The sequence below is a fragment of the Aythya marila genome (genome assembly GCF_965140915.1).
Source record: "Aythya marila genome assembly, chromosome: 8".
In the NCBI taxonomy this organism is placed as follows: Eukaryota; Metazoa; Chordata; class Aves; order Anseriformes; family Anatidae; genus Aythya; species Aythya marila.
The window spans coordinates 4,071,173-4,082,008 of record NC_139049.1 but is presented as its reverse complement, the minus strand read 5'-3'; the positions used below and the strand labels follow the sequence as shown (position 1 = coordinate 4,082,008).

At 43.3% G+C, this 10,836-nt stretch overlaps 1 protein-coding gene across 2 annotated transcripts in view; it reads left to right on the top strand.

Annotated features, from left to right (window-relative positions):
• Positions 1-1,293: 1,293 nt before the first annotated feature.
• Positions 1,294-10,836, top strand: part of CDC14A (cell division cycle 14A) — a 60,747-nt gene continuing 51,204 nt past the window's right edge. The window contains exons 1-2 of one of the 2 annotated variants that reach the window (XM_082766265.1): positions 1,294-1,712; positions 1,864-1,954. In XM_082766265.1, the coding sequence (XP_082622391.1) occupies positions 1,607-1,712; positions 1,864-1,954 (197 nt within the window). In that variant the 5' untranslated portion in view covers positions 1,294-1,606. The remainder of the gene's footprint in view (positions 1,713-1,863; positions 1,955-10,836) is intronic. The other variant, XM_082766264.1, reaches the window with a different exon arrangement.

Sequence of the window (10,836 nt, the reverse complement as noted above, 5' to 3'; positions counted from 1 at the left end):
TGATTTCCATGGAAAGCAAATACCCTCCAGCAACCTTTATTTAATGTGGTGTACTGAAGACTACAGTCTGTCTTGCAATTATGTTGTACAGAATAGTACTTACTAGTAAGAAAGAAATTCCTTGCTTCAGCTCATAGGAGCAGGCTCAAAGAGAGTGATATGTAGGAATATTAGTTCTGGAGCTATATATATAAAAAAAAAAAAAAAGGAAAAGAACAACGTAAGAATGCAGGTACGAAATAATTCGAACTGATACCAAAAATAAAGAAGCAGCTACAAAAACGATTACTTGAAAAAGTGTTTTCACTTCAGCACTTTTAAAGTTCTTCAGTATCATCCTGTGCTTATGACACTAGACTAAAAACAGAAGAGACAAAAGCGTTTTACACCCCAGTTTAGCCTCATCTGCAAGCACATGAGAATTCAGTACGTGAACTGGGTGTGATTTGAGGTTAGGTTATGAGAAGATGGGGATGATAACGTGGACCTCAGAGCTGCATATTGCATTATTACGGCTTTCTAAGGTATTTCAACTTTTTTTTCCTCCTCTGGGGAGGAATAGCATCATTTTTTTAACAGATCACCTCACTTCTGTTACCCTTTTCTTGATTAGGTGTGAGAATGAGACGAGCAGCCTGCTCTATTTGGCACTTACAAGTCCTTTCTGAAGGGGTGGGTGGAAGAAAGGCAGTTTTAATGCTTTTAATGCTTCTGTTTCTTTGTCGGGAGGCTAATTGCAGCCACCAGCCTAACTCGGCTTTTCCGAGCCCAGCCTTTCCCCATTACGCAGGGAGCCGCGGGTGCCTTCTGGCCGCGTTACCACAGCCCTGGCAGCGCACGTGGGACACCTCACCGCTGCTTAACCCCTCGGTAACTTCTCGGGGAGCGCCCTCGGCTCATCCTAGCGCCTGGGGCGCTCCGGGCCGTGCCCGAGCCCCGGGTCCGAGTCCGAGTCCGGGTCCGGGTCCGGGTCCCCTGCCCCCGGGCGCCCCCCGCTCCCCTCAGCGCCGAGGGCGCGGCCGCTGGCGGGAAGGCGGCGCCGCCGGGACGAGACCCGCTCGGGGGGCGTGCCCGGGAGCGGCCGTCGCCTCAGCTCATTGGCCGGAGGGCTGGCAGGGCGGCTTCGGATTGGCGGGGCTGCCCGTCCATCAGGCCGGACGGCGGAGCGGGGCCGGGACCCCCGCCACCGAACGCCCCAGCCCGGGCAGGGCGGCGGCGGCCCCGGTTCCGCCCCGCCCCGCCCCGCCCCGCCCCACGGGGCCGTTCCGCGGCGGCAGCCCCGGGGCAGGCGGCGGCGGAGGAGGAGGCGCCGCGGGGTGCCCGGGGCCGGCGCGGACAAAGGCCCCGAGCCGCTGTTGCCAACGCGCCGCCGGTCGCCTGGTAACCGCCCGCTGCCTCCTCATCCGGGGGCGGCCCCGGGCGGGGGGCGGAGCGGAGCCGCGGTCCCCACGGGCGCTCTCCCCCCTCCCCTCCCTCCCCTCCCCTCCCGCCCGCCGCGTCCCGGAGCCGCTCCTCGCCTCCGCCCCGGTTCCTATGCGGCTTGGCGGCCCCAGCGGGCAGGCGGCCCCCTCGCAGCCAACGCGTCCCGGCGCCGCCCGGGGCCGCCATGAGCTCGGAGCCGCCCCGCGCCTCGCTGCTCCGCGCCCTCTTTAAGATGGAGCCGCCGGCGGCCGCCGCCGAGCTGCTGGGGGGAGCCGCCGAGATCCTCAGAGGTGAGCGCGGCCCCCCCCGGGCTGCCCCCTGCTCGCGGGGTGCCCTCCCCGGCCCCCCGGCCGTGCCGGGACCCCCCCTGCCCCATCCCCATCCCCACCCCCGCCCCCGCCGCGGGGTCCGGTCCTAGCGCAGCCCCCGCCTGTGTTTCAGACCGGCTGTACTTCGCCACCCTGCGCAGCAAGCCCAAGAGCACGGTGAACACCCACTACTTCTGCACGGACGAGGAGCTGCTCTACGAGAAGTAAGTGCTGCCGTCTGCTGCCCCGTGGGTGCCGGGGGGAGCGCTTCTGAGGCTTTCCGTGGGGTGCCGCCACCCCCCGCCAGCTACCTCGATGAAGGCTTGGTGTAAGTTAGCCTGAGCGTGTGTATAACCCGTCTGAAGCTAGTTTAGCTTTGTTTTGTTTAAAACAGAAATATATATATATTTAAAAGCTCACAAAACCAGTTAAATCGTAGTTGGCCTGGGGTAAAATAGTTGAGCTTTGTAAGATTGCTTTATAAGGTGGAAAAGATCTCTTAGATTAATTACACCTTATAAACAGTGTCTTTAATAGAAGGCTTCCATATATTCACAGAATCACAGAATTTCTAGGTTGGAAGAGACCTCAAGATCATCGAGTCCAACCTCTGACCTAATGTGAACAGTCCCCACTAAACCATATCCCTAAGCTCTACGTCTAAACGTCTTTCATACTACACAAAAGTTTTTTGCTGCATGTTTTCCTTTATCAAGCGTATGAAATGACCCCCTTTCACACAGAATCACAGAATGCAGAGCTTAGATCTTCTTTTGAAGAACATCTGCAACTTATTTTAAGGGTTTTGGTACAGCACTTCCTGTTGGCTTTTGGAGCTTTAGAGCAGCAGAGGAAGTATTCGGTGAAGTTAAAGCCTCGTGAGCTTGGAAGGTTCTGACAGCGTGTAGAAGGGCAACAGTTAAACTGAGCGCAGTTAGAGTACTTCGAAGAGACGTGAAATAATTACACAGAACAAATAAAGTAATAGCCCTGTGCTGTGGTTACAGAGGTGTCACTGTACGCTGTGTTCCCAGCTCAGCTGCTCCTTGCATGATGGCAGCTATAGCTGCTTGACAAAGGGTTGCTGCAGTACCGAAACTTTTCTAGTGGAACAAGAAAAAGTTCTAGTCATATCTTTAAACGTAACTTTTTTTTTTTCCCCATGTGTTGAAAAACGTATGAGCATCAATTGCATCCTACGCCAGTGACCTCAGTGCTGCTTCTGTGCAGGTGTAAACTAATCATCCTTTGTTTCTAGCTTATCTTCTGTGCAAATCTTACAGTACTGGGCTTTATTTTCTACGCACGTTTCTGACTCTTCATTGTCTTCAGCCTTCTAAAGGAGTTCCTGATGATCCTTCTTCAGAGTTGACTTTTGTAATTTACTGTTTGGATTGCAAATATTTTCTGTAACAATCACTGAAGGAAACTAAATAAATATATTCCTTAATCCATGTGTCAATTAACCACACACCAGAATGTATAATAATATCATGTATATTTACAACATAACGGAAGGAAGTCACATTTCCTTTATCTTCTAGGGCACATCTAAAGAATCTGGACATCTAATTTGTGGTATTTTTTCTGAATCCATAGTTCCTAATCTATTGGCACCTTTTTAAAGGTATCCCCCATGTTTGATACAGTAACAGTACTCCTCCTGTTGTGTTCTCCAATAGTAAAACTTAATACGAAATAGAAACTAAGTGGCAGTTGCTGGGTGGTGTGAATGCATCCTGTATAGTAATCTAGCTCTCCTAGTGAAACAGTGCTAAGCTTTCTGTTGATACTTGTAACGCAGCATGCTTCACTATCAGTTATGCAATAGTTGGTAGTAAAACCATATCTGATTTCAAGTTTTCTTCCCTCTTCTCACTCCCATCTTTAAGGAAATTTGTGTTCTTGAGGAAGTAAAAGTCGGTAGGGTTACAGGTTTGTAGTTTTGTCAGTATCTTTCTGAAATTGGAAAGCTAGGGGCAAAGTGAGAGAGAGAATGCAAATCTGATAGTTCTTAGGGAAATGCTGATTCTACTGTAGTTTCCCAGTCGTGTCTATCAATTTGATTATATTTGTCTGTTTTGTTTCACAGGCTACACAGTAAGGACAGGCCCTAACATCAGGAGTTGTTTAAAGCAGTATAACTTCATACACCAGAGTATAACTTCATACACCAAATCAGATTTCCTGCTAGCTTTCTTAAAAATGCAGCCTTTCTGAGGAAGAGAATAGAAATATTTAAGTGATTAAAAAAAAAAAAAGAATATTTGGAAGTAAGCTTTGAAGAGCTGTAGCTCAGAACAGTGTTTTCTAGAGTCAAAATGGCCTGCCTGTGCTGTTCTTCCCAATCAACATTTCTTGTCCACTTCTGCTTTTTAATCAAATGAGTTGTTCAAATTGCTGTGTGGAAGAGATTTGTTATGTGAGTAGGAGATTTGTTCAAGGTGTTATGTGGATAGATATTCATCCAGATGCAAAATCCTCAACAGCTGTGAAATGACTTTGTCAGCACAACCAATTATTAAGATGCATGTTATTGTGTCAAATATGACGCGTGTTAAGGTGCATCATACTAGTGACTAGACAGATATTTCTGTGCATGGAAGTACACTGCTTTTCTTTGGGCTGTTTTTCTATTATCTTCAGCAATAGCTCCCAAGCATGAAGTGTTAAATTTCCTTAGCTGCCTTTACTGGGGGCAGTTTGCTTTCTTTGAAGCAACATGTGATCTAAAAACCTCAGGAATATGTGGGTATGGGTTTGTTAGTCTGATTATAAAGAGCATATTACTGGATCACGTAGTAATCAACTTCCTTCCTGCCTCACTTCCTTTTTTTCACCTCCTTTCCTCAATCTTGATGAGACAGAAGGGAATAGTGTAAATTAATACTATATGCGATTCATTAAAGAAAAGAGCGCTAGCACTGAACTTCATGGTTTTGGAAGCTTTGATCTGCTGAATGCTGACTTGCTCTTGTGTTTTATCACGTGATTTATCACTAGATTATACCCCAAATGTGGTTATGTAATCTTGAGTACTTTAGCTTTCGGTTTTCACTTGAAGTTGTCAACTGTTTTAATAAATTCATAACACGGTCTTATTTAAACATTCATACTTCTTTAAATTTCTAAAAGGACTTAAATGCACTTAGGAACATCTCAAACATTGGCTGACAAGGAACTCTCAGAACTGTCACTGCTGCAGTTAATGTGCTGCAATTTAACCTTGAACCTATCATGCTAGGGAAGAGCGGGTATGCAAATTCCTCGGTTAAGGGAACGAGAAACCTGAATGAGTTGATGCAACTCTGAATTGTTAAGATTTTATTCCCAGTTATTCTATTTCGGTAAGATTTTGTCAGTCTCTCTCTGAAACTCTGAGGTCCCTCCCGAGGAAGTCTGCATTACTACTTACAGGAAAATGCAGTATTTCAGAGTAATATAGCACAGGTAACTACTACGTCAGGAAAATGGAGTTGATGAGAAATAATCCAGTTTGATGAAGACTGTTGTTTGGCAAATACACAAGCCTTGCTTGGCAAGACCTCAATTAGTGAGTTAGGCAAGAGTAAGAAGCTTTTTATTCTCTAAGAATAGTGTCTTTCATGCTTCACCTTTCAGTAAACAGATCTGGGTTAGGAATATTACACTTGACTGGTTAACTTGGCTTTCACATGTTTTTATCAAAGCAACTTTTTATGTCCTTTTTATTGTTGTGTAAATTCTCAGAAAACAGAAATAAAAGTTCATTAGAAACTGGAATAGCATCTTGGTAAACTGTGCTGGCAGTTTGCATAAGCCATTATGTTTTTATTGGGTTATTTCTTCTAACTTCAAATCTTTTGTATAAACAGCATTTGCAGGTCCAGTCTGAAACTTTGTGATCAGCTTTAAAAGGAATAACATGACATTGTCTGTACGTCCAATGTCTTATACTGTGGGTTGAAAATTTTAGTGTGTTACTTGCCCACTTCCCAGCAGTCTTTATGTTACACACATTTTTTGGTTTGAGCAGCCATAAAGTAAGACTTAAAGCTAAAACGTCATTTAATGAGTAATCTTTGTACTTTGACTTGTAGGATGCGTTTATGCAAAGAAGCAGTTTCTCTTTCCTGTGGTAAGAGTAAGGGTTAATTTGACTGGTGGAAAATGCTTCTTTTCTATGGCTATCCATAACGGTACTTGCATAGGAAACCTGAACTTCGCTAGCCTTCTGTGGCTTATATCAGTTGAAAGGAAAAGAGAAAACTTAAACTTAGCCTTGTTACAACAAACAGACCTGTCACTTCACACGGAGAACAGGGAGTTCCTTGTTCATGTCAGAAGCCTATGAAGAGTTGAACTTTGCTATCAAATGACCAATATAACTTAATAAGTTGAGGTCCACAAAACCCAAAACAATACTTAATTTAAGGAACTTCCTAACTCGTTATCAATATCAATTTACATACAGAACAGAAAAACTTCATTATGCTAACATCAGCTTTTTACATCTAATTCTTACAAGTGACTATTAAGAATAGTACTGTAGCTTTGTTGTTTTCCATCTTAAATCGAGGGATTAAATTCAATGCAAACAAGAAATTGAGAAGATCTGGGAATATCAACTTTTGCCTAGGTTGTGAATTAATGGCATACCTTTATATATGAAACTTGCCAAGTGCTGCCCCTCAACACCTGGGTTGCTCTCTCCAGTACAAAATAAATTTCATATGCAAGCATGTCTTCATTTCACCAAGAGGCTCAAGGGATGGGAGCACCTCTCCTGTGAGGAGAGGCTGAGAGAGCTGGGGCTGTTCCTCCTGGAGAAGAGGAGGTTTGGGGGGATCTTATCCAAGTCCATAAACTCCTGAAAGGAGGGTGCAAAAGGGACAGAGCTGGGCTTTTCTCAGTGGTGCCCAGTGCTGGGATAAGAGGCAGTGGACACCAACAGGGCCACGAGAGGTTCCATCTGAACAGCAGGAAGCCCTTCTCTGCTGTTTGGGTGGTGGAGCACTGGAACAGTTTGCCCAGAGATGTTGTGGATTTTCCCTCCTTGGAGATTTCAAAACCTGCTGTAGGTGTCCCTGCTTGAGCAGGGGTTTGGACCAGATGACTTCCAGAGGTCCCTTCCAGCCATTCTGTAATTTTGTGATTCCCACAGAGAAGACAAAATAAACTGTCAAAAGCATTGAAGATATTTTGTTGTTTGTTTGCAGCAAGTGGGGCTGGAGTAGAATAACTTTTTCTTTTCTAGACTTCACTTTCCTATTGGACAAGAGTATAGCTTAATATAGAAAACTGATGTAAAGTCTTCGCCTCTGTTAAGAAGGCTTTTATTGTCTGTAGAGAGTAGGTTTCTAACATAATCTGAAGAATCTTCTATGGTCGAACTCTGCAAGAAGCTCTTCACCGATCCTATGTTCTTTGCATCAAGGAGCATTGTATGAAAAGCACATGCATCTGGAGTAGCTATTTAATTATCTGTAACTTGGTGCTGTGATCTCTTCTTGGATTTTGAAGAGCCAGTATCTTGAGGAGGATTTGGAACAATGAAGGGGAAATAGACTGAGTACCTGGTGTTCTGCATAATCCAGACCCTCGGCATTATTCCTGCATTCAGATGCAAGCAGTGGGGTGTTTATATCACTTCCAGGTATTCACTGTATCTTCCTTTGTCATTCAGAAGCGTGTGATCCTTAAGTAGTATTAAGCATTAGGGATTGTGCCTTGGCCCAGATAAAGCTGCCAGCGATTTACCCCTTACTGGAACTGGTGGGGTTAGAGCAGGCAGCTTGTGCTATTGGGATCCCACCTTTGTGCACCTGGGAAGAGGGAAGGTAGAACACACTTTGGGAAAAAGTAATGGGAGGAAAAAGAAACAGAATAGGTAATATTTCCTGACGGGCAGAGTTAGGCTGTACTGAATATGTGGATTAATCCTTTTGGCTGTCATCCAGAAACTGCTGCACTTAGGCGTGTTCAGCTCAGGGCTTGGAGCCTTTATCTGTAGCACGCAGGTGGCCTCTTAGCCGGCGGCTGGTTCTTGTGCTACTCAGTGGGAGCAAAGACGAGCTGGCAGGGCAGTTGCCTGAATGTTCTAGTACTGCAGGCGAGGAAAGGGGGAGAGAAAAGCAAGTGGATATGCATATATACATGTATATCTCCCTCATTCTATTTTAGTCTCACTATTTAACTTTAATAGTAAGCTAAACAAGAATCAGGATATTTCTACCATGCTTACAAATTAGTGTAGTCCTGTATTTAGGAAATGACATTTCTGCTAGTTCTTAAAGTCCTTATAATTAAATTTTTGGTTTGAATAAAAGCCAATTAGAGGTGCTCTTCTTTGGTAGGAAAAAACTTTAACACAGTTGCTCGTGTCCAAGAAAGCAAGCTTCTTACAGAAAGTCACTGTGCTCCAGTTCTGGTGAGCATGCTCCAGTAAGTGATTGCAATTGCTGAGCTGTGTCCCTGTTCTCAAGTTACCAACTCAAAAACTGGCTAAGCTGCCATGCAAGTAACATCATCCCCTCTGAGCATTATTGCCCTGTTAGGACTGACTTTGTGGATCTGTCCTATTATTTTTCCCCTATGATAATTAGGGTTTGAGCCATGTTCAGACTGTTGGGAGTGCCTGCTACAGGATGCCAAGAGTGTGCACGCACCCTCGTGTTCAGGTGCAGTAACACTGAACTTACACTGAGCTGGCATGGAGAAAAGAATCCTGAAATAGATCTTCTAGCAGCAATCTCCTGTCCTTTCATCTGTACTGATGTTGCTGTATCACAGAATGTGTGAGCGGCAATATAAAACTACTGCTCTGCTACATTCATTTACAGGGCAAAAAGTTTGTGTTCACTATTAGGTTTCTAGGGTAAAATACAAGCAGTTCAATTTATCTTTGAAAGATAACTTGATACCTTGGCCATAAATAAGTTGATTGTGATGTTAATATGGAGGTTATCAGTTCGTTTCAAAGACTGTCTGGCTTCACTGACCATTACCAGGCTCCATCCAATACTTCAGGATCAGAAAGCTGCTTATCACGCTGCTGCTGTGCTAGGGTCAGCCCTGTGCAAATACACAGGAAGAAGTAGCATGCAGCAGAGGTGCCTGAGGCGTGACCTAACTGGTGGCACCTTCATGTGGCCTTGCACAGAACTGCAATCAGGAGCAGGTTACTGTCCCAAAGAGTTCTAGACAACGTTTTGTTGTTTTTTTTTTGTTTTTTTTTCATGATTAAATTCCTTGGAAGACTGTACTGGCATGCCAGAGTGAACTGATGAGCTCATTTGGGCTGGCCTTTCCAGGTGAATAGCAGTTCCTGGGTAACCAAATAACTCAAATGATCTCCTGTAAGAACTGATAAGAAGGGGTGGATCTAGGAGTTGATTCTAAGGAGAACACAGACACAAGAGATCTATGCTACTGCTCCCAGGTAGCATTATGTTAGCATTTATGAAGTAAAGTGTTTAAATATTCATATAGTATATTTGTGGGTTTTACCATTACATGGTTGGAGAAGTGTAAGGATAGTAAGTTTCCATGGGATGAGGGGGAAGAATAATTTAAGCTATCATCAAGGTATTTGATTAAAACAAAATATAATTAAGTGTAGATTAATACTATACTTGCCTTCTGTTCTCATATCTGGTTCCCACCTCCGTAGCAAATGACTCTGTCTTAACTGGCTGAAGCTTCAGAGACGTCCCAATGTCTTACCGCATTCAAATACTTACAGAAACATAGAGATACGTCTGGATACAATGGATCTATTACCCATAAAAGAAATATAAATGAACTAATATTGCATAGATTGTTACCAGTGACTATCACTAATTAGACTTGATTTATTGTATTTTTATCTTTAACTTTTACCAGATAAAATTCCTTAACTTAACGGATGAGTTGGTGTGCTGTTTCTCCTCATCGCTATTCCATCCCAATTTCCCATCCTCCACTTATTTCTCACTCTCTCAAAATTCTGTTCTTAAGAAGAAAATCCTCTGTCTGAGTAGGATCAAGTGTCTTGAATTCAAGGAAAAAATGGCCTTTTATAATAAAAGTAGTAAGAGTGGATAAGACTGAACTCTTCTGTTAAAATTTATCAGAAATTGTATTTAGTTTTAAGGATAGAAGAAGGGGGTTGTGGAACAGAGTTCATTGACTTCAGTACCGAGTTTTGTTATCTTTCAGGACTGTTTGATTTCAAGAATTGCGAAACACTTGTGTCACTTAGCTCCATTATAGACATTCAAGCTTATTCAAATTTAACAAAGTTAGTATAAAAAATTAAAATTATTTGTGTAGGAAATAAACTTTTTCCCTCATGCAACCACAACAACGGTGTATCAGTGAAGTCAGCTTGTTTATACCGCCTAGGTGGTGCTGGGCAAATGAACTGGGAGCTGACAGTGGTTCTTTTTGGTGTATGGGTAGCAGTGGTGCACCACTCACCAAAAATACCCTCTCTTCCTGATAGTGTTTTAAATAGTGGTAATAATACCAGGGCGTTCAGTACTGCTACTCTTTTTTTTTTTTTTTTTTTTTTTTTTTACTGTATTAAGAAAAGCACAGTGTACTTAGTAGTAAATGATGGAGAAGTAGTAAATTTAAGTTAACTCTAGCTTGGCTCCTGAGAGAATCTGAATAGGTCTATTTTGTAAAAATACCCTGTTACTTCATGGATTGACTGAATAAATGCATCTTTTTCTTGCCTCCATCAAAACAGTAAGTAATCTGTCTGTCGTGTATAAATTGATTTGTAAATTAATTTTCATGTGTTTTTCCTATGTTCCTGTTTGAGCTTAATCATGCTGAAAGGTAAAAGTAGATTATGTGAGTTCATATTGCTGTACTTATAGCAAATAATTAGTAATGAAAATTTATTATCCTAAAGCAGCATGGCTTTAGGTTTTCAGTGCATTATAGCTGAATACACAGTTCATTTATCATTAGGCTGATCAGGGCAGTGTTATAGGAACTATATGTTGCGCTTCATTTCATCTCAATTAAAAACTTAACAGAGAATATTTTTTTAAAAGTACCTGTAACTGTTGACCATATCTGGCAGTCTTATCTTAGAAAAGATGTGGAATCTCAAGTCAGTCACTGCTTTATTGCC